Source organism: Rhamphochromis longiceps, linkage group LG5 (genome assembly GCF_057381845.1).
Source record: "Rhamphochromis longiceps isolate RC_006_pf linkage group LG5, R_longiceps_female_GT1.1, whole genome shotgun sequence".
Taxonomy (NCBI): Eukaryota; Metazoa; Chordata; class Actinopteri; order Cichliformes; family Cichlidae; genus Rhamphochromis; species Rhamphochromis longiceps.
This window is the reverse complement of record NC_140561.1, coordinates 8,343,847-8,365,967: the sequence shown is the minus strand read 5'-3', so window position 1 is coordinate 8,365,967 and position 22,121 is coordinate 8,343,847. Positions and strand designations below refer to the sequence as shown.

Below are 22,121 nucleotides of genomic sequence, written 5' to 3'. Positions count from 1 at the left end.
GCACTACTGACATAAAGTTTCTGCTGATTAAAAAAAGTATGTCGATATTTCTGAAATACATTTGCAAACAAATAACTTTGACAACTTGTGTTTTTTCATAAAAGAAAAATCAGAGAGCAGAGCTGGTAAAACAGCTTAGCTCCGCAGGTTACAGGAGATCAGATGCCAAATACTTTTCATGACAGTCTTCGTTACTGCATAAATCTCCCCTTTTATCATTGATCAGTAAATCACTGCATATACATTCATCTAACCGTTATAATTTCATGAGTAAAGATTCTCAGATGACTGAATGGCGGTTTTAGTAAATGTTGAACTTTATTGTGATTTCTATTTTTAGAATCAATTGCACACATTTTGATTTCGTTTTGCAAGCTGCTGATTTCACACAGATCCACTGCCCAAATGTGCCTTTGAGTTTTTCATCATTTAACAAGAATAGGCTCAGGCAATCATTGTGTAATTAGGCTTTGGGAAGGTCTGGGGACAGGTATGATGATGGTGGTGGTTTTAAAGCACTGTGGCACAACAGCTTGACTCAGGGAGATGTTAAAGATGCCCGCTAGGACATCAGTCAGCTGGTCAGCACGGGCTCCGAGCACGCGTCCAGGTATATTGTCTGGTCCAGCAGCTTTGTGTGGGTTGACTTTAGTGAGAGTCCTTCTCACACTGGCCGTGGACAGGGACAGCACTTGGTTGTCTGGCGACGGGGTGGCCCTCTGTAGTCCATCTTGCATCCCATTTAAAGAAGTTCGTGTTCGCACTGCGCTTGGATGTCCTGGCCTCTGAGGTTAAGGTGTACGGCTCCTGGTTGTCAACTGACCAATTTATCATGGCAAAGCCTGTGGTGGACAAAAGATAAGAGGCTGATTATAAAAATGATCCATGCACATCTTATGACCTACAGCATGTACAGTTAACACAACTAAATGGCTGTGAAATTGTAAAATTACTTTTGAAATAAAGCTATTCAAAGTCATTTAACTGGGACTATAATAATAGCAATGTTAGTGCTAATGTTTGTTTGCTGGCTAATTAAAATAAGCTGCTAGGTGATGTTACTGTTTCAAGTTCTCTCACTGTTTGACATGTAGGGCAGATATTTTGGTGACACTGAGATCAGCCAGACACTAAACAGCAGTGTAATATCAACGCTAGATTAGATGTTTTCTAATCCGATAAAATGACATTATTCCTGTTTATAGAAGATGTTTGTCGTCTGTTTGTTTGACTGACAGGAACAGGAAATAGTGGTTGGAAATTACTGTTGGTGTTACATGAGGGTAAAGAAGGGCTTTAAGCACCTGGGTAAAAACTGGACCCATGATGAAACACTACAACAAGTACAACATATTCTTCAGTTTTAATATGTGACCATACTGTGCAGACTGCTGATGAGTTACACGGTTACATTTCATTAATCATTGTTAAACTAAAGTGGTAAGCAGTTACTTTATCCTTTCACTTAAAATTTCCAGGAAAAACACTACCTTGGCTACTTTTGTGCTTACATTTGATCTATGCTGGGTCACTACTTTTGCACTATAATGCTGCTGCTGACACCTTGGTTCACACTGACAATTAGGAAAAAGCTGATAGGAAAAGAAGGATGGAAAATGCCTGGAATTTAGTTACACTTGCAAATACTGCTTCCTCCAAACTGCAAGCATCAATAAAATGTTACAGTATTGTTTTCTATATCTGTGCATATATCCTTATTGGTAGTTTTCTCGAAATAGAAGATCTTCATTTTAAAAAAAAAATCTCTGATAACATTGCTGAAGCTAGCGCCCACCCCTACTGCGCGTACTGCAAATAGAAAACTGATATATACTTACATCATGAAGCAGTTGATGTCTGGTTTCCGACAAATACAGTAAAGAGGTGCGTTCTCCCCCTCCATACCAGTGTTCTCAGGCACTGCTACATGGTCAGTGTCAGACACTTCACTGTCCTACAACATACCACATAGGACCACATTAGAAATGACATGTATGTAGACATGCTAATTATACCTGGCTAAATGGATGCAGTAACAAAATGTTACTTAACTACTCTAGTTATTAGTTTCCAGATGTGTGCAGTTGCTCCAGTCTTACTGACAGTATACTGTTTCAAACACCAGTGCCAACATTTTATTTTTTAAATCTTAGTATGATTCTGCACCAAGACTTGTGGCCTGTTGCTCGGTAACTTATTGTCTGACTACATTAACTACAGTTCATAAACATCATTCATTTTCTCCTACTTATTTTATTCAGGTTGTATTCCAGCTGTCATAGGGCAAAAGTACACCCTGGACAGGTCGCCAGTCTGTTGGAGGGTTATTAGAGAGACTCAGACAACCACTCACACCAACAGCAACTAACCTAACCCCGCGCATGTCTTTGGAGTTCAACACCAGTCTGGCCGAATCACAGATAAGCAGGGTGTCTGTGCTGCAGAGCACAGCTGTGTCAGAGACTCTCGACATCAATGTAGCGTTAAGGATGCGGAGCGATGGGTGCACTAACACAATGTAAATATTAAAGTTCTCGCCATTGTCAATATGCTGTTGCGCTCTTGTTCGTATTATTGCAACCATATCTCGAGTCTAGCTTACCCTAAAAGTTTGGAGAGAATTGGTCTGTTAATAAACGCGATCGATTGTTTGGGACTGCTCTAGCAATCACGTCGCATAAACAACTCTACTTCCGGTGGGAAAACTAATTAAGGGTAAAGTCGCACTAATAACACCTACCACTCGCGTTCATAAGCATACACTATGATCACTTCCACGCAGTAACGTTGTAATAAATGTAATCCCCGGTAAAGTCAATTAGCGAACACTACTGGCATGTAATGCCAATGGCGACCATTTCACAAACTGTAGAAAATGCTCAAAATGTTGTCGGGACCAAAAGTGAAGGGCTGACAGTTGTGTTTATATACGAACCGTAAGCGCTAATGTTGGTTAGCATCAGCTAAAGCGAGGAAGTTTGACACTTGCAGAGGCAGTGAACGCAGAGAGAGCTTAAAAACGCATTGTGGGGTTTTTTTGTTTAGTCTTTGCTTCGTTGCTTTGCTTCGGGATTTTTTTTGCATTAAGACGTTGCACACAAAATTACAGATATAACGGTGACTTAGCTGCTCGTTGGATAAACCCATGGATCTTAGAAAAGATCAACACTACTCGGATGTAAGCACCCGTGTATAACACAATAGGCAAAATTACGCTTGCTAACCTTTCCACATGACAGGCTTCACATTAAATAAACATTTTTTCAAATACTCACCATGATCTGAGACCGTTTAAATATTTTGTTCCTCTGAAAATATGGCAGTATGAAGCTAAACCTTTAGCTTGACGGCTAAAGCAATGCTAAGATTTACACGGAAACGATCAGCGGACATCGGTCTACATTCTTCTTCTATGGTAGCAGCCTGGGCAGAGTAACAGCCAACTTTAAACTGCGCCATCTGTTGGCACCAATTACAGTAGAAAACATTATTGCGACAACACGTTTTTGGGGGAAAATAACAGAGATTGAAACTTTACTGATAATTTGTCCAAGTTGAAAAATGCCCTCCTCCAAAAATATCACGTGACAACCTCATTGCCTTACAGAATTATGACGTCACACACATGTAGAATCTTACCACCATTCTTTCCTTTGATCCTTTGATCCAAAAACCTATAAATAGGGGTGAAGAGCAACGACTTTTAGTCCGTTTCTCGCAGCGTTGATGTGTGCAGCATTGAACCGTTCGCCAGAAAAGCCTTTTGAAATATTTGGATCCTTTGCAATTGTAACTGTATCCAGACACAACATGTCTCAAACAAATCCAAAGGGACAAGAAGTTGACGCCTACACTCTTCCTTGGGATGAGCCACTAGACTCTTCCATTTCCTCTCTTCCTTGGTGTGACCAAGTGGAACTAGAGGAAAAGCGTTTGGAAGAAATGGAGGCTGAAGCGCTCAGAAACACAGAGAACATTAAGTTCTTGATGGAGGAAAATGAGCGAAAGAGCGCTCAACTAAAAAAGTTATCATACCAGCTTCAAGAAAAGGAAGCTATTATTGAGGAGAAACAACAGGATCTCCATGACATGGACAAAAAGAACCAGGAGCTCCAAGGAAAGCTTGATGAAGCCCTGCAACAAAATAAAAAACTTGCCCAAGAGAAGAAACAAGATGGCATGAAGAAGAGAGGGCTGCACAGCAATCTCCAAGAAATGGAGCTAATGTACAGTGTAGACAAAAAAAGGCTTGATCGCACACTGCAAGAAAATGAAAAGCTTCTCCAAGAGAAAAGGCAACAGGAGTTAAAAGAGAAAGAAATGCATTCCAAGCTTCAGAGCATCAAGCAACACAATGAAAGCTTGCAAGGAAAGCTTGATCAAGCTCTGCGACAAAATAGAAAACTCCTCCAAGAGAAGATGCAAGACAGCACGAAGAAGAGAGGGCTGCACTCCAATCTCCGAGACATGGAGCTAATGTACAGTGTAGACAAAAAAAGGCTTGATCGCACAGAGCAAGCAAATGAGAAGCTTCTCCAAGAGAAAAGGGAACAAGAAATCAAACAAAAAGAAATGGATTCCAATCTGCAGAGCATCAAGCAACAAAATGAAAGCTTGCAAGGAAAGCTTGATGAAGCTCTGCAACAAAATAAAGAAATCCTTCAAGAGAAAGAGCAGCTGGACAGAAAGCAGGGAGACATGGAGTGCCAACTCCAGCTCATGGAGGGAAACAACAGGATGCTGCAGGTAAAGTTCGATGAGACACTGCACAAATATCAAGACCTGCTTCAAGAGAGAGAACAGCTGGTCGGTAAGCAGAGAGAAGAAAAACTTCTTCTCCAGGAGTTTGAGAAGAAAAACCAAAACCTGCAAGAACTTTACAACAAAATGAAGTTCAAAGCATCTGAGCTGGAAGGAGAAAATGAAAAGCTGCAAAAACAGGAGGCAACATCTAAAGTGCTGAAAGAAAGGTTGGAAGAAAAACAAGCCGAAAAAGAAGAAGTGCAGAAAAAATGCAACAAGCTGCAGAAGCAAAACACAGAAAAAATCGAGGAGCTGATCCTCATCCTCGAGAAAAAGCAGAAAAAGAAAAAACGCTTCTTCTGGAGGAAGAACACTCCTTCTTTCACTACTGCCAATGTCACCTCTTCTTCCCCCACCTCTGCTCCAGCTTAATTCCCCCCCCCCCCCTCCCCCCAACACCTCTCCCATCTCCCTCCCCTCTTTTCACAGTCACCCCCCAACCAGTCCCGACAGTTGACTGCCCCCTCTAGAGCCTGGTTCTGTCATAGGTTTCTTCCTTTAAAGGGAGTTTTTCCTATCCACTGTCGCCTCGTGCTTGCTCAGAGGGGATTGTTGGGGTTTTCTCTCCTCTCTCCCTTTACTTTACGCTCTTCTTTACATCCCACCCACCCACCCCCACCTTCTCTTTTTTCTTAATAATTGAACAATAAAAACAATTGGTCACTAATTAAATGTGTCAAATCAGTGTCTTTATTCAAGAATACAAGAAATGGGTAATAGCTGCATGTGTGTTTGTGTGTGTGCATAATATGCATACTTTACGTGTTGGATCCAAATCCCACAAGGAATTAAATAAAACAAGAAGACAAACAAAAACAAATATTTCTCTCCCTTCCCAGGTCAGGAATCAGGATGAGGAAGAAATGAGGTCAGATCAGTGCAGGTTTTTGCACTACTGACATAAAGTTTCTGCTGATTAAAAAAAGTATGTCGATATTTCTGAAATACATTTGCAAACAAATAACTTTGACAACTTGTGTTTTTTCATAAAAGAAAAATCAGAGAGCAGAGCTGGTAAAACAGCTTAGCTCCGCAGGTTACAGGAGATCAGATGCCAAATACTTTTCATGACAGTCTTCGTTACTGCATAAATCTCCCCTTTTATCATTGATCAGTAAATCACTGCATATACATTCATCTAACCGTTATAATTTCATGAGTAAAGACTCTCAGATGACTGAATGGCGGTTTTAGTAAATGTTGAACTTTATTGTGATTTCTATTTTTAGAATCAATTGCACACATTTTGATTTCGTTTTGCAAGCTGCTGATTTCACACAGATCCACTGCCCAAACGTGCCTTTGAGTTTTTCATCATTTAACAAGAATAGGCTCAGGCAATCATTGTGGAATTAGGCTTTGGGAAGGTCTGGGGACAGGTATGATGATGGTGGTTTTAAAGCACTGTAGCACAACAGCTTGACTCAGGGAGATGTTAAAGATGCCCGCTAGGACATCAGTCAGCTGGTCAGCACGGGCTCCGAGCACGCGTCCAGGTATATTGTCTGGTCCAGCAGCTTTGTGTGGGTTGACTTTAGTGAGAGTCCTTCTCACACTGGCCGTGGACAGGGACAGCACTTGGTTGTCTGGCGACGGGGTGGCCCTCTGTAGTCCATCTTGCATCCCATTTAAAGAAGTTCGTGTTCGCACTGCGCTTGGATGTCCTGGCCTCTGAGGTTAAGGTGTACGGCTCCTGGTTGTCAACTGACCAATTTATCATGGCAAAGCCTGTGGTGGACAAAAGATAAGAGGCTGATTATAAAAATGATCCATGCACACCTTATGACCTACAGCATGTACAGTTAACACAGCTAAATGGCTGTGAAATTGTAAAATTACTTTTGAAATAAAGCTATTCAAAGTCATTTAACTGGGACTATAATAATAGCAATGTTAGTGCTAATGTTTGTTTGCTGGCTAATTAAAATAAGCTGCTAGGTGATGTTACTGTTTCAAGTTCTCTCATTGTTTGACATGTAGGGCAGATATTTTGGTGACACTGAGATCAGCCAGACACTAAACAGCAGTGTAATATCAACGCTAGATTAGATGTTTTCTAATCCGATAAAATGACATTATTCCTGTTTATAGAAGATGTTTGTCGTCTGTTTGTTTGACTGACAGGAACAGGAAATAGTGGTTGGAAATTACTGTTGGTGTTACATGAGGGTAAAGAAGGGCTTTAAGCACCTGGGTAAAAACTGGACCCATGATGAAACACTACAACAAGTACAACATATTCTTCAGTTTTAATATGTGACCATACTGTGCAGACTGCTGATGAGTTACACGGTTACATTTCATTAATCATTGTTAAACTAAAGTGGTAAGCAGTTACTTTATCCTTTCACTTAAAATTTCCAGGAAAAACACTACCTTGGCTACTTTTGTGCTTACATTTGATCTATGCTGGGTCACTACTTTTGCACTATAATGCTGCTGCTGACACCTTGGTTCACACTGACAACTAGAAAAAAGCTGATAGGAAAAGAAGGATGGAAAATGCCTGGAATTTAGTTACACTTGCAAATACTGCTTCCTCCAAACTGCAAGCATCAATAAAATGTTACAGTATTGTTTTCTAGATCTGTGCATATATCCTTATTGGTAGTTTTCTCGAAATAGAAGCTCTTCATTTTAAAAAAAAAAATCTCTGATAACATTGCTGAAGCTAGCGCCCACCCCTACTGCGCGTACTGCAAATCTAAAACTGATATATACTTACATCATGAAGCAGTTGATGTCTGGTTTCCGACAAATACAGTAAAGAGGTGCGTTCTCCCCCTCCATACCAGTGTTCTCAGGCACTGGTACATGGTCAGTGTCAGACACTTCACTGTCCTACAACATACCACATAGGACCACATTAGAAATGACATGTATGTAGACATGCTAATTATACCTGGCTAAATGGATGCAGTAACAAAATGTTACTAACTACTCTAGTTATTAGTTTCCAGATGTGTGCAGTTGCTCCAGTCTTACTGACAGTATACTGTTTCAAACACCAGTGCCAACATTTTATTTTTTAAATCTTAGTATGATTCTGCACCAAGACTTGTGGCCTGTTGCTCGGTAACTTATTGTCTGACTATATTAACTACAGTTCATAAACATCATTCATTTTCTCCTACTTATTTTATTCAGGTTGTATTCCAGCTGTCATAGGGCAAAAGTACACCCTGGACAGGTCGCCAGTCTGTTGGAGGGTTATTAGAGAGACTCAGACAACCACTCACACCAACAGCAACTAACCTAACCCCGCGCATGTCTTTGGAGTTCAACACCAGTCTGGCCGAATCACAGATAAGCAGGGTGTCTGTGCTGCAGAGCACAGCTGTGTCAGAGACTCTCGACATCAATGTAGCGTTAAGGATGCGGAGCGATGGGTGCACTAACACAATGTAAATATTAAAGTTCTCGCCATTGTCAATATGCTGTTGCGCTCTTGTTCGTATTATTGCAACCATATCTCGAGTCTAGCTTACCCTAAAAGTTTGGAGAGAATTGGTCTGTTAATAAACGCGATCGATTGTTTGGGACTGCTCTAGCAATCACGTCGCATAAACAACTCTACTTCCGGTGGGAAAACTAATTAAGGGTAAAGTCGCACTAATAACACCTACCACTCGCGTTCATAAGCATACACTATGATCACTTCCACGCAGTAACGTTGTAATAAATGTAATCCCCGGTAAAGTCAATTAGCGAACACTACTGGCATGTAATGCCAATGGCGACCATTTCACAAACTGTAGAAAATGCTCAAAATGTTGTCGGGACCAAAAGTGAAGGGCTGACAGTTGTGTTTATATACGAACCGTAAGCGCTAATGTTGGTTAGCATCAGCTAAAGCGAGGAAGTTTGACACTTGCAGAGGCAGTGAACGCAGAGAGAGCTTAAAAACGCATTGTGGGGTTTTTTTGTTTAGTCTTTGCTTCGTTGCTTTGCTTCGGGATTTTTTTTGCATTAAGACGTTGCACACAAAATTACAGATATAACGGTGACTTAGCTGCTCGTTGGATAAACCCATGGATCTTAGAAAAGATCAACACTACTCGGATGTAAGCACCCGTGTATAACACAATAGGCAAAATTATGCTTGCTAACCTTTCCACATGACAGGCTTCACATTAAATAAACATTTTTTCAAATACTCACCATGATCTGAGACCGTTTAAATATTTTGTTCCTCTGAAAATATGGCAGTATGAAGCTAAACCTTTAGCTTGACGGCTAAAGCAATGCTAAGATTTACACGGAAACGATCAGCGGACATCGGTCTACATTCTTCTTCTATGGTAGCAGCCTGGGCAGAGTAACAGCCAACTTTAAACTGCGCCATCTGTTGGCACCAATTACAGTAGAAAACATTATTGCGACAACACGTTTTTGGGGGAAAATAACAGAGATTGAAACTTTACTGATAATTTGTCCAAGTTGAAAAATGCCCTCCTCCAAAAATATCACGTGACAACCTCATTGCCTTACAGAATTATGACGTCACACACATGTAGAATCTTACCACCATTCTTTCCTTTGATCCTTTGATCCAAAAACCTATAAATAGGGGTGAAGAGCAACGACTTTTAGTCCGTTTCTCGCAGCGTTGATGTGTGCAGCATTGAACCGTTCGCCAGAAAAGCCTTTTGAAATATTTGGATCCTTTGCAATTGTAACTGTATCCAGACACAACATGTCTCAAACAAATCCAAAGGGACAAGAAGTTGACGCCTACACTCTTCCTTGGGATGAGCCACTAGACTCTTCCATTTCCTCTCTTCCTTGGTGTGACCAAGTGGAACTAGAGGAAAAGCGTTTGGAAGAAATGGAGGCTGAAGCGCTCAGAAACACAGAGAACATTAAGTTCTTGATGGAGGAAAATGAGCGAAAGAGCGCTCAACTAAAAAAGTTATTATACCAGCTTCAAGAAAAGGAAGCTATTATTGAGGGGAAACAACAGGATCTCCATGACATGGACAAAAAGAACCAGGAGCTCCAAGGAAAGCTTGATGAAGCCCTGCAACAAAATGAAAAACTTGCCCAAGAGAAGAAACAAGATGGCATGAAGAAGAGAGGGCTGCACAGCAATCTCCAAGAAATGGAGCTAATGTACAGTGTAGACAAAAAAAGGCTTGATCGCACACTGCAAGAAAATGAAAAGCTTCTCCAAGAGAAAAGGCAACAGGAGTTAAAAGAGAAAGAAATGCATTCCAAGCTTCAGAGCATCAAGCAACACAATGAAAGCTTGCAAGGAAAGCTTGATCAAGCTCTGCGACAAAATAGAAAACTCCTCCAGGAGAAGATGCAAGACAGCACGAAGAAGAGAGGGCTGCACTCCAATCTCCGAGACATGGAGCTAATGTACAGTGTAGACAAAAAAAGGCTTGATCGCACAGAGCAAGCAAATGAGAAGCTTCTCCAAGAGAAAAGGGAACAAGAAATCAAACAAAAAGAAATGGATTCCAATCTTCAGAGCATCAAGCAACAAAATGAAAGCTTGCAAGGAAAGCTCGATGAAGCTCTGCAACAAAATAAAGAAATCCTTCAAGAGAAAGAGCAGCTGGACAGAAAGCAGGGAGACATGGAGTGCCAACTCCAGCTCATGGAGGGAAACAACAGGATGCTGCAGGTAAAGTTCGATGAGACACTGCACAAATATCAAGACCTGCTTCAAGAGAGAGAACAGCTGGTCGGTAAGCAGAGAGAAGAAAAACTTCTTCTCCAGGAGTTTGAGAAGAAAAACCAAAACCTGCAAGAACTTTACAACAAAATGAAGTTCAAAGCATCTGAGCTGGAAGGAGAAAATGAAAAGCTGCAAAAACAGGAGGCAACATCTAAAGTGCTGAAAGAAAGGTTGGAAGAAAAACAAGCCGAAAAAGAAGAAGTGCAGAAAAAATGCAACAAGCTGCAGAAGCAAAACACAGAAAAAATCGAGGAGCTGATCCTCATCCTCGAGAAAAAGCAGAAAAAGAAAAAACGCTTCTTCTGGAGGAAGAACACTCCTTCTTTCACTACTGCCAATGTCACCTCTTCTTCCCCCACCTCTGCTCCAGCTTAATTCCCCCCCCCCCCCCAACACCTCTCCCATCTCCCTCCCCTCTTTTCACAGTCACCCCCCAACCAGTCCCGACAGTTGACTGCCCCCTCTAGAGCCTGGTTCTGTCATAGGTTTCTTCCTTTAAAGGGAGTTTTTCCTATCCACTGTCGCCTCGTGCTTGCTCAGAGGGGATTGTTGGGGTTTTCTCTCCTCTCTCCCTTTACTTTACGCTCTTCTTTACATCCCACCCACCCACCCCCACCTTCTCTTTTTTCTTAATAATTGAACAATAAAAACAATTGGTCACTAATTAAATGTGTCAAATCAGTGTCTTTATTCAAGAATACAAGAAATGGGTAATAGCTGCATGTGTGTTTGTGTGTGTGCATAATATGCATACTTTACGTGTTGGATCCAAATCCCACAAGGAATTAAATAAAACAAGAAGACAAACAAAAACAAATATTTCTCTCCCTTCCCAGGTCAGGAATCAGGATGAGGAAGAAATGAGGTCAGATCAGTGCAGGTTTTTGCACTACTGACATAAAGTTTCTGCTGATTAAAAAAAGTATGTCGATATTTCTGAAATACATTTGCAAACAAATAACTTTGACAACTTGTGTTTTTTCATAAAAGAAAAATCAGAGAGCAGAGCTGGTAAAACAGCTTAGCTCCGCAGGTTACAGGAGATCAGATGCCAAATACTTTTCATGACAGTCTTCGTTACTGCATAAATCTCCCCTTTTATCATTGATCAGTAAATCACTGCATATACATTCATCTAACCGTTATAATTTCATGAGTAAAGATTCTCAGATGACTGAATGGCGGTTTTAGTAAATGTTGAACTTTATTGTGATTTCTATTTTTAGAATCAATAGCACACATTTTGATTTCGTTTTGCAAGCTGCTGATTTCACACAGATCCACTGCCCAAACGTGCCTTTGAGTTTTTCATCATTTAACAAGAATAGGCTCAGGCAATCATTGTGGAATTAGGCTTTGGGAAGGTCTGGGGACAGGTATGATGATGGTGGTGGTTTTAAAGCACTGTGGCACAACAGCTTGACTCAGGGAGATGTTAAAGATGCCCGCTAGGACATCAGTCAGCTGGTCAGCACGGGCTCCGAGCACGCGTCCAGGTATATTGTCTGGTCCAGCAGCTTTGTGTGGGTTGACTTTAGTGAGAGTCCTTCTCACACTGGCCGTGGACAGGGACAGCACTTGGTTGTCTGGCGACGGGGTGGCCCTCTGTAGTCCATCTTGCATCCCATTTAAAGAAGTTCGTGTTCGCACTGCGCTTGGATGTCCTGGCCTCTGAGGTTAAGGTGTACGGCTCCTGGTTGTCAACTGACCAATTTATCATGGCAAAGCCTGTGGTGGACAAAAGATAAGAGGCTGATTATAAAAATGATCCATGCACGCCTTATGACCTACAGCATGTACAGTTAACACAGCTAAATGGCTGTGAAATTATAAAATTACTTTTGAAATAAAGCTATTCAAAGTCATTTAACTGGGACTATAATAATAGCAATGTTAGTGCTAATGTTTGTTTGCTGGCTAATTAAAATACGCTGCTAGGTGATGGTACTGTTTCAAGTTCTCTCATTGTTTGACATGTAGGGCAGATATTTTGGTGACACTGAGATCAGCCAGACACTAAACAGCAGTGTAATATCAACGCTAGATTAGATGTTTTCTAATCTGATAAAATGACATTATTCCTGTTTATAGAAGATGTTTGTCGTCTGTTTGTTTGACTGACAGGAACAGGAAATAGTGGTTGGAAATGACTGTTGGTGTTACATGAGGGTAAAGAAGGGCTTTAAGCACCTGGGTAAAAACTGGACCCATGATGAAACACTACAACAAGTACAACATATTCTTCAGTTTTAATATGTCATCATACTGTGCAGTAGGCCTGTGCGATATGACCAAAATCTCATATCCCGATATCAGACATCTATCGTCCTGATAACGATATAAATCACAAAATTTTTACATTTTCTGAAAGTTCTGTGAATCTCCTGCAGCTCGACTTGCGTGAAGTGTTTCCAGCTGGGCGTGGTGTGCCTGGAGTCGAGTGTTTTATCCGATGCATGAAACGATACATTTTTAGACATAACGATACATTTTTAGACATAGGTTGTAACAGCCGCTGTTTTCTTTGTGAGTATTTATTACACGGCGTGCTGCGGGGAAAAGCCTGTTCTAACATTCGAGTCTAAGGTTTATGTTTTAGCACCTGGCGGCTCTTTTTTGCTTCTCATCCGTAAACACTCTGAATACTCTTTCACGTAATTCGGTTTATTTTGAAAAGTCTCAACAGGATCTTGAGCTTTATCCTGAAAGGTTTATGTGGAAAATAAACAAGCGGACACGCGATGGTTTTACCGTCGTTGTTGCTAACGACAACGCATAAAAACAGTCACTTGTCCGTCTGTAGTGTGGCTATATTAAATATAAGAGAAAGAGAGAACTTTAAGAAATTAATATAGCCACTACAGTGACCATCAAAATGGTGAAAAAATATTGCCGTAAACAGTTTATTTTGCGACACCACGAAACAAACGATAGCGTAAAATGAAACGATAGACGTTTTTATATCGTCATCCGATATATATCGTTATATCAAACAGCCCTACTGTGCAGACTGCTGATGAGTTACATGGTTACATTTCATTAATCATTGTTAAACTAAAGTGTTAAGCAGTTACTTTATCCTTTCACTTAAAATTTCCAGGAAAAACACTACCTTGGCTACTTTTGTGCTTACATTTGATCTATTCATATTAATGTACAGAATTCACCTGCTTGCTGCTACTGCACATTCACCCAATGTGTGTGTGTATATATATATATATATATATATATATATATATATATATATATATATATATACACACACACAACAAAAATATAAACGCAACACCTTTGTTACTGCTCCCATTCCCCATGGGATGGACGTAGAGACCTAAAATTCATTCCAGATACACAATATAACCATCCCTCCCAAACAGTGGTCACAAATCAGTCCAAATGTGTGGTAGTGGGCACATCTGCTATATTGAGATAATCCATCCCACCTCACAGGTGTGCCACATCAGGATGCTGATCTGACATCATGAGTAGTGCACAGGTGTACCTCAGACTGCCCACAACAAAAGGCCACCCTGGAATGTGCAGTTTTGTCTCACAGCAAAATGCCACAGATGCCACAAGCAATGAGGGAGCGTGCAATTGGCATGCTGACAGCAGGAATGTCAACCAGATCTGTCGCCCGTGCATTGAATGTTCATTTCTCAACCATAAGCCGTCTCCACAGGCGTTTCAGAGAATATGGCAGCACATCCAACCGGCCTCACAACCGCAGACCTCGTGTAACCACACCAGCCCAGGACCTCCACATCCAGCAGGTTCATCTCCAAGATCGTCTCTGACCAGCCACCCAGACAGCTGCTGGAACAATTGGTTTGCACAACCAAACAATTTCTGCACAAACTGTCAGAAACCGTCTCAGGGACGCTCAACTGCATGCCCGTCGTCCTCATCGGGGTCTTGACCTGACTCCAGCTCGTCGCCGTAACAGACTTGTGTGGGCAAGTGCTCACATTCGATGGCGTCTGGCACGTTGGAGAGGTGTGCGCTTCACGGATGAATCATGGTTCACATTGTTCAGGGCAGATGGCAGCTGAGAATGTCCCAGTTCTTGCATGGCCAGCATACTCACCGGACATGTCACCCATTGAGCATGTTCGGGATGTGCTTGACCGGCGTATACGACAGCGTGTACCAGTTCCCACGAATATCCAACAACCTCGCACAGCCATTGAAGTGGAGTGGACCAACATTCCACAGGCCACAATTGACAATCTGATAGACTCCATGCGACGATGTGTTGCACTGCATGAGGCAAATGGTGGTCACACCAGATACTGACCGGTTCTGGGTCCCCAGACACCCAATAGCACAAAAAACTGCACATTCCAGGGTGGCCTTTTGTTGTGGGCAGTCTGAGGTACACCTGTGCACTACTCATGATGTCAGATCAGCATCCTGATGTGGCACACCTGTGAGGTGGGATGGATTATCTCAATATAGCAGATGTGCCCACTACCACACATTTGGACTGATTTGTGACCACTGTTTGGGAGGGATGGTTATATTGTGTATCTGGAATGAATTTTAGGTCTCTACGTCCATCCCATGGGGAATGGGAGCAAAAACAAAAGTGTTGCGTTTATATTTTTGTTGAGTGTATATATTAGGGGTGCAACAATACACAAAATTCACGGTTCGGTTTGATACTTTGGTGTCACGGTTCGATATTTTTTCGATACAAAAAAATGTTCATGCCTTTTTAATTTGTCATTTATTACATTTTCACGGCACATTCTGCACCACATCTCTGTGCGTTCATCATTTGTTTGAAGCCAGCTCGCCTCCTGCAACTACTTTTCTGAGAATACGCGCTTCTTTTGTGGTTCGGACTCCTTCTGACATTTCTTTGGAGGTGGAGGAACATCACAGTAATTGCTTAAAGGAGCTTCTTCGACATCTTTAAGAGTTCTAAACAAATGTCTGTCCTCCTCCTGAAAATCTTATGTATGTAAACACGCGTTGCAACTTCTTATCTTGTGCCCGTTTTTTATTTTGACAGCGAATGCGCACCTGCGGACCACTTATGTGCAGCCCTGGTTATTTCGCTTGTGATATTGCAGCCACAGAAATTCTTTTGTCCATGAAACCATAAAGCTGCACTTTCTTTTTGCCTTATAGTCTGATTTGTCATAACTTCTCCGTTTTGTGGTAAGCTTTTCTTTGGCTGTCACTTCTTCACCCTGACCTGTCTTATTTGGCTCAGCAGAACTGAAATATATATCCTGCTGCTTTTACACGCGCACTCACATAACGCTCAGCGATTCTCTGTGCGATCAACCTCTCACATGTTTAAGCTTGCTGCAGGAGATTTCACTTGTCATGTTTGCATAGTAAGCTAACGATTGATAAGACGATGTCAGAGGAATTGGTGCGCAAATTATCATCACTCACCAATCAGTGCTGTCGCTCTCTATACACAGTTCGCACAATTGCAAAGTGAAAGCAAAAAACAAGCGCAAATTCAAACCGATTTCAATATGTCACATATTGACAGTGGCTCACCGATGCCAATGACATAATTACCCAGCTACATTTCCGAAAGAATGCAAAAGCATTGACATATATTTTTCCTTCCTAAGATAGGCCTACGGGCAGGGCAGAGATAGATTTTGGTAGCCCGACTGGAAAAATCGCTAGCCCCGGGACATCGGGCAGGCGATTTTGCGAGCCCTGTATCTGATTGAGGAATCACTCATCTTTGGAAAAGAGAGTTTATTACAGAGAAATGGCTCTTTCCAAAATAAAAGCTATACTATCCGCTTCTTCTGGGCTATATTCTCAGCAGCATATTAAACATATCAGGTCCCCATAAGGAGAATCCTGTGCTAACGGCTGTCTAAATGACTCAGGTAAAGTTTGTAGCATGCTGCTTGTTGTTTTCTGCTTCCACTTGTCTTTGCACTAGGATGATGTCGGTGTAAATGTGCAGTCATATTTGTTGTGTTCCCACTAGTGCTGTCAGCGTTAATCTCGTTGAAATGACGTTAACGCCACAACACGGCAAATCTCCGTTAACGAGCTACCGCGGATCGCCCGTGCATGGGGCTGGACGGCCAACACGAGCTAACTGCGCTAACACACTAGCTCCCACCCATGTAATTGAGCATTGCATGGCACATCCAACATACTGTTTTACTTTAGTCCATGATGCGCTTACCTTCAGGGTCATACGTCACATGAAAACCAAAATAGTTCCAAACGCCAGATCTGAATGAGGGTGGGGAGGTTCAATTTGCCATGTTGCAAGGAGAGCTTAACTTCTGTCTCGCTAGCTTGCCCTGCGCTCAGTGAATCTGCGTTCGACTACTCCGCCTAGGCTGCACTGTCGAGCGCAGATCCACTGAGCGCTCAACACAGACAGCATCGTCAGAAGGAAAGTTGATAAAATAAATAAAAATTTTATTTTGTATTGTTCATACATATGCGTACCGAACCGAAAGCACTGTATCGAACGGTTCAATATCGATACGAGTATCGTTGCACCCCTTTTAAATATAAATATATATATATATATATATATATATATATATATATATATATATATAAATAATGTTCTTCCTCTACCCCCCCGCACATGTCGAGGAGCGTGTCAGGCTACATTTCACTGTGTGTTATACTATATAACTATGCATGTGACAAATACAGGGAGTGCAGAATTATTAGGCAAATGAGTATTTTGTCCACATCATCCTCTTCATGCATGTTGTCTTACTCCAAGCTGTATAGGCTCGAAAGCCTACTACCAATTAAGCATATTAGGTGATGTGCATCTCTGTAATGAGAAGGGGTGTGGTCTAATGACATCAACACCCTATATCAGGTGTGCATAATTATTAGGCAACGTCCTTTCCTTTGGCAAAATGGGTCAAAAGAAGGACTTGACGGGCTCAGAAAAGTCAAAAATAGTGAGATATCTTGCAGAGGGATGCAGCAGTCTCAAAATTGCAAAGCTTCTGAAGCGTGATCATCAAACAATCAAGCGTTTCATTCAAAATAGTCAACAGGGTCGCAAGAAGCGTGTGGAAAAACCAAGGCGCAAAATAACTGCCCATGAACTGAGAAAAGTCAAGTGTGCAGCTGCCAAGATGCCACTTGCCACCAGTTTGGCCATATTTCAGAGCTGCAACATCACTGGAGTGCCCAAAAGCACAAGGTGTGCAATACTCAGAGACATGGCCAAGGTAAGAAAGGCTGAAAGACGACCACCACTGAACAAGACACACAAGCTGAAACGTCAAGACTGGGCCAAGAAATATCTCAAGACTGATTTTTCTAAGGTTTTATGGACTGATGAAATGAGAGTGAGTCTTGATGGGCCAGATGGATGGGCCCGTGGCTGGATTGGTAAAGGGCAGAGAGCTCCAGTCCCACTCAGACGCCAGCAAGGTGGAGGTGGAGTACTGGTTTGGGCTGGTATCATCAAAGATGAGCTTGTGGGGCCTTTTCGGGTTGAGGATGGAGTCAAGCTCAACTCCCAGTCCTACTGCCAGTTTCTGGAAGACACCTTCTTCAAGCAGTTGTACAGGAAGAAGTCTGCATCCTTCAAGAAAAACATGACTTTCATGCAGGACAATGCTCCATCACACGCGTCCAAGTACTCCACAGCGCGGCTGGCAAGAAAGGGTATAAAAGAAGAAAAACTAATGACATGGCCTCCTTGTTCAACCCCATTGAGAACCTGTGGTCCATCATCAAATGTGAGATTTACAAGGAGGGAAAACAGTACACCTCTCTGAACAGTGTCTGGGAGGCTGTGGTTGCTGCTGCACGCAATGTTGATGGTGAACAGATCAAAACACTGACAGAATCCATGGATGGCAGGCTTTTGAGTGTCCTTGCAAAGAAAGGTGGCTATATTGGTCGCTGATTTGTTTTTGTTTTGTTTTTGAATGTCAGAAATGTATATTTGTGAATGTGGAGATGTTATATTGGTTTCACTGGTAAAAATAAATAATTGAAATGGGTATATATTTGTTTTTTGTTAAGTTGCCTAATAATTATGCACAGTAATAGTCACCTGCACACACAGATATCCCCCTAAAATAGCTAAAACTAAAAACAAACTAAAAACTACTTCCAAAAACATTCAGCTTTGATATTAATGAGTTTTTTGGGTTCATTGAGAACATGGTTGTTGTTCAATAATAAAATTATTCCTCAAAAATACAACTTGCCTAATAATTCTGCACTCCCTGTAAAGAACCTTGAACCTATGCTGGGTCACTGTAATGCTGCTGCTGGCACCTTGTTTCACACTGAAAATTAGGAAATGTGTCATCAGTTACAAAAAAGCTGATAGGAAAAGAAGGATGGAAAATGCCTGGAATTTAATTACACTTACAAATACTGCTGCCTCCAAACTGCAAGCATCAATAAAATGTTACAGTATTGTTTCTATATCTGTGGATATATCATTATTGCTAGTTTTCTTGAAACAGAAGATTTCCATCCATCCATCCACTTCCGCTTATCCTTTTTCAGGGTTGCGGGGGTGCTGGAGCCTATCCCAGCTATCATAGGGCGAGAGGCAGGGTACACCCTGGACAGGTCGCCAGTCTGTCACAGGGCTAACACACAGGGACAGACAACCAGTCGCACTCACATTCACTCCCACATTCACACCTATGGACAATTTAGATTTTTCAATTAACCTATCCCCGCAAAGTGGAGAAGATTTCCATTAAAAAGAAAATCTCTGATATCAATTTTGAAGCTAGCGCCCAGCCCTATTGCATGTACTGCAAATATAAAACTGATATATACTTACATCATGAAGCAGTTGATGTATGGTTTCTGACAAATACAGCAAAGAGGTGCGTTCTCCCCCTCCATACCAGTGTTCTCAGGCACTGGGACATGGTCAGTGTCAGACATTTCACTGTGCTACAACATACAACATACAGCACGGACCACATTACAAATCATGTATATGTAGATGTACTAATTATACATGGCTGAATGGATGCAATAACAACATGTTACTTAGCTACTGTAGTTATTTGTTTCCAGCTGTGTGCAGTTGCTCAAGTCTTATTGACAGTATACTGCTTCAAACACCAGTGCCAACATTTTATTTTTTAAATCTTAGTATGATTCTGCACCAAGACTTGTGGCCTGTTGCTCGGTAACTTATTGTCTGACTATATTAACTACAGTTCATAAACATCATTCATTTTCTCCCACTTATTCCATTCAAGGTCTATTCCAGCTGTCATGGGGCAAAAGTACACCCTGGACATGTCGCCAGTCTGTCGGAGGGTTATTAGAGAGACAACCACGCACACCAATGCCAACTAACAGACTGTTTCTTCCTATCCTACGCAAGGTCACCTGGGTTGGCTGGAGGACTGTTTACTTAGCCTGGCAGGGCGAAGGACACTGTCTCAGCTGAACTCTGGACACACACACACACTGATAGACACTCATCCCCCCTCCCTTTCCAAACGCCTGCGATGCTTGTTCCCTCCCAGTGCAGATGCCGCAGACATGCTGCAGGACCGGATGTGCTGTCCATACCGGCTCTCTCTTACCCACCCCTGTTGCTTGTCTTGTGTTTTTATGGTGTATTGACAGTCATGTGCTTTTTGTGCTGTGGTGGGGGTTTTTTCTGTTCTCAAACTGTTCTCCCATTAGGAGCTCAGTCTGAGTGGATTTTTTTTTCTCCTCCTCTCACCTCATGTTATGTATTTTCTTTTTGGTTTTTCCTATCAGCCTACCTCTCTGACATGTCTTCCCAATGTGATGTTTGTGTAAAGTTCGGTCAGAAGGTTCCTTTGTAAGCGCGCATGCGACATTAGTGTGCTGCCTGCTGTAACCCATAATTTCCTTCGGGATTAATAAAGTATTCTGATTCTGATTCTGATACAGTCAAGAGACGCGGAAGGTCCCGGTATGCATCTGGACCGGCGAGGACATCTACGAGCTTCTCTCGCTCCAGAAGCTCCATCTTCAGCCTCTCCGCCATACAGCCTGAGACAAACACACCCATGAACGTACCCTTAATATGACCTCCATCATCTGAGTGCATGAGAGCTTACTCACCTAAAATTCCAATTTTCATTGGTGTGTGGGTCTTTAATCGTTTCCTCTTCATAGCTGTTAGTTGTTGCAGTCTATTCCATATTGTTTGCTCAGCCTTTTCTCTGTTAAGAAAAGAGATTAGGTTGCAAAGCTGCCATCACCTAGCACTAAATTTCAAAACTTTTCATGAGTTTGATCTTTGCTCCTACCTTACAGAGCACGTTACCAGAAGAACAACATCTGCCTGCAAGTACACGCACATCTTAAACAAACTGCATTAAAGTTACTTCTGCTAGATTCATAAAATAAAACCAGAAGTCAGCTGTACCTCGCTTAGATGAGCTGTGCGCTGATAGCCCTTCTTCTGCAGTATGGACCAGGCTATCTCTGTGTCATTCACATTCATTTGACATCCATAGGTTTCAAAATAAACTGCAACAATAAGCCAAAGAACCCCTTTAGCATCACCACAAACATTCAAAGCTAAATAAACAAATGGCTTTCACCGACCTTTCCTTGAGTTTCCCATCAACAAGCCTTCAGAGAGATAGTCATGCTTTTCTGAGGGTTCTTCATCTGCAGCACGGCTCCTGTTAGCTGGAAGCCCTTTAACGAAATCCTGAAAACTTGGACCAGATGATAGCCGACTCTTGAACTTGTCTACAGTCTTCTTCTTTTCTCTCACAGTGTCAACAGCGCTAGCCAGTTTAGAACAGTATCTAGCCTGGATGCGGCTGACAGGTGGCCAGTGTTGGGTTACTGTAAATATGGGTTTTAAAGTCCTGAGGTACTCCATGCTTAGCTAACCACAAGAGCAAAGGCTTCGTAATTCCCTATCGGGTGTATCTGGAAATGAGCGACTATGTATTTTAGTTAGCTACTTTTGCCGCAACCTAAAAACTAACATAGTGTCAAAAGTGCCTTTTTACTCAGTAAGATACAGCACGAGTGCTAACTACCTCGAGTGAATTGTCACTCAGGTACAGATATCATGTGGAGCCAAAGATGTCTTAGTATCAAGAGGAGTCACTCCCTGTTTCAAGTACCTGACGCTAATGAAACCCGGAAAAACGTGTCACTCTTGTGAAGTGTTGCTACATACTAGTAAGTTTGTTTCAAACATAGAGGAAGCTCGAAAAGAGGTAAATAGTTTTTATCTTTAAGTCAATTCAGGCGCTTATCCAGTGTGTTAATAAGGTAATTAAATGTCAGACTACAATCCTCGAGAAGTCCGTAATGTCCGTTAGACAAAAATGTCACTGTACGTCCATCTTCACGGTCCGTCGTCATAATCTCCTTAGTCTAAACTATGGTTCCGTATGTGCGACAAAGCTTTGAAGGGAACTTTAACATTTACAGAATCGGGTTATTGATGGTGAGAGACGGATTTATGTCGTTAGGTTATTGTCCAAAACTCAGCTGAGGTCGAGATGAGAGTGGCGCATGAAAAAAAAAACGTTAATGGTTTTTGTTTGTTTATTCGTTTGCTTGTTTTATTATTTACATTAATCGAGGTCTTGATCTTATAAAAATATTCAATATTGTTGCATACCGACGTAAAGTATTAATATCAGGCCATAAGAACAAAACATTG

The 22,121-nt window shown here is 41.7% G+C and overlaps 2 protein-coding genes across 4 annotated transcripts; one reads left to right on the top strand and one right to left on the bottom strand.

Moving 5' to 3' along the window:
• Positions 1-2,621: 2,621 nt before the first annotated feature.
• LOC146669169 (uncharacterized) lies at positions 2,622-5,400 on the top strand. Its single transcript, XM_085405631.1, has one exon. It carries the CDS (start codon positions 3,727-3,729, stop codon positions 5,173-5,175), a length of 1,449 nt encoding a protein of 482 aa, XP_085261757.1. The 5' UTR covers positions 2,622-3,726; the 3' UTR covers positions 5,176-5,400.
• A 74-nt stretch (positions 5,401-5,474) lies between these two features.
• On the bottom strand, positions 5,475-21,799 carry LOC146669168 (mitochondrial tRNA methylthiotransferase CDK5RAP1-like). 3 transcript variants are annotated; one of them, XR_014911686.1, is made up of 7 exons: positions 21,038-21,799; positions 20,856-20,959; positions 20,737-20,771; positions 20,549-20,649; positions 19,806-20,476; positions 7,529-8,058; positions 5,475-6,531 (listed from the first exon to the last, which is right to left on the bottom strand). XR_014911686.1 is itself a non-coding variant. In XM_085405649.1 (5 exons), the coding sequence occupies exons 1-5, from the start codon at positions 21,321-21,323 to the stop codon at positions 12,024-12,026; spliced, it is 720 nt and encodes a 239-aa protein (XP_085261775.1). In that variant the 5' UTR covers positions 21,324-21,780; the 3' UTR covers positions 11,158-12,023. The 3 variants fall into 3 exon arrangements, 2 of the variants coding, with proteins under 2 accessions (XP_085261775.1, XP_085261776.1); XM_085405649.1 differs by lacking the exons at positions 5,475-6,531; positions 7,529-8,058; positions 19,806-20,476 and adding an exon at positions 11,158-12,217 and having other exon boundaries at positions 21,038-21,780; XM_085405650.1 differs by lacking the exons at positions 5,475-6,531; positions 7,529-8,058 and having other exon boundaries at positions 19,397-20,476.
• Positions 21,800-22,121: the final 322 nt, after the last annotated feature.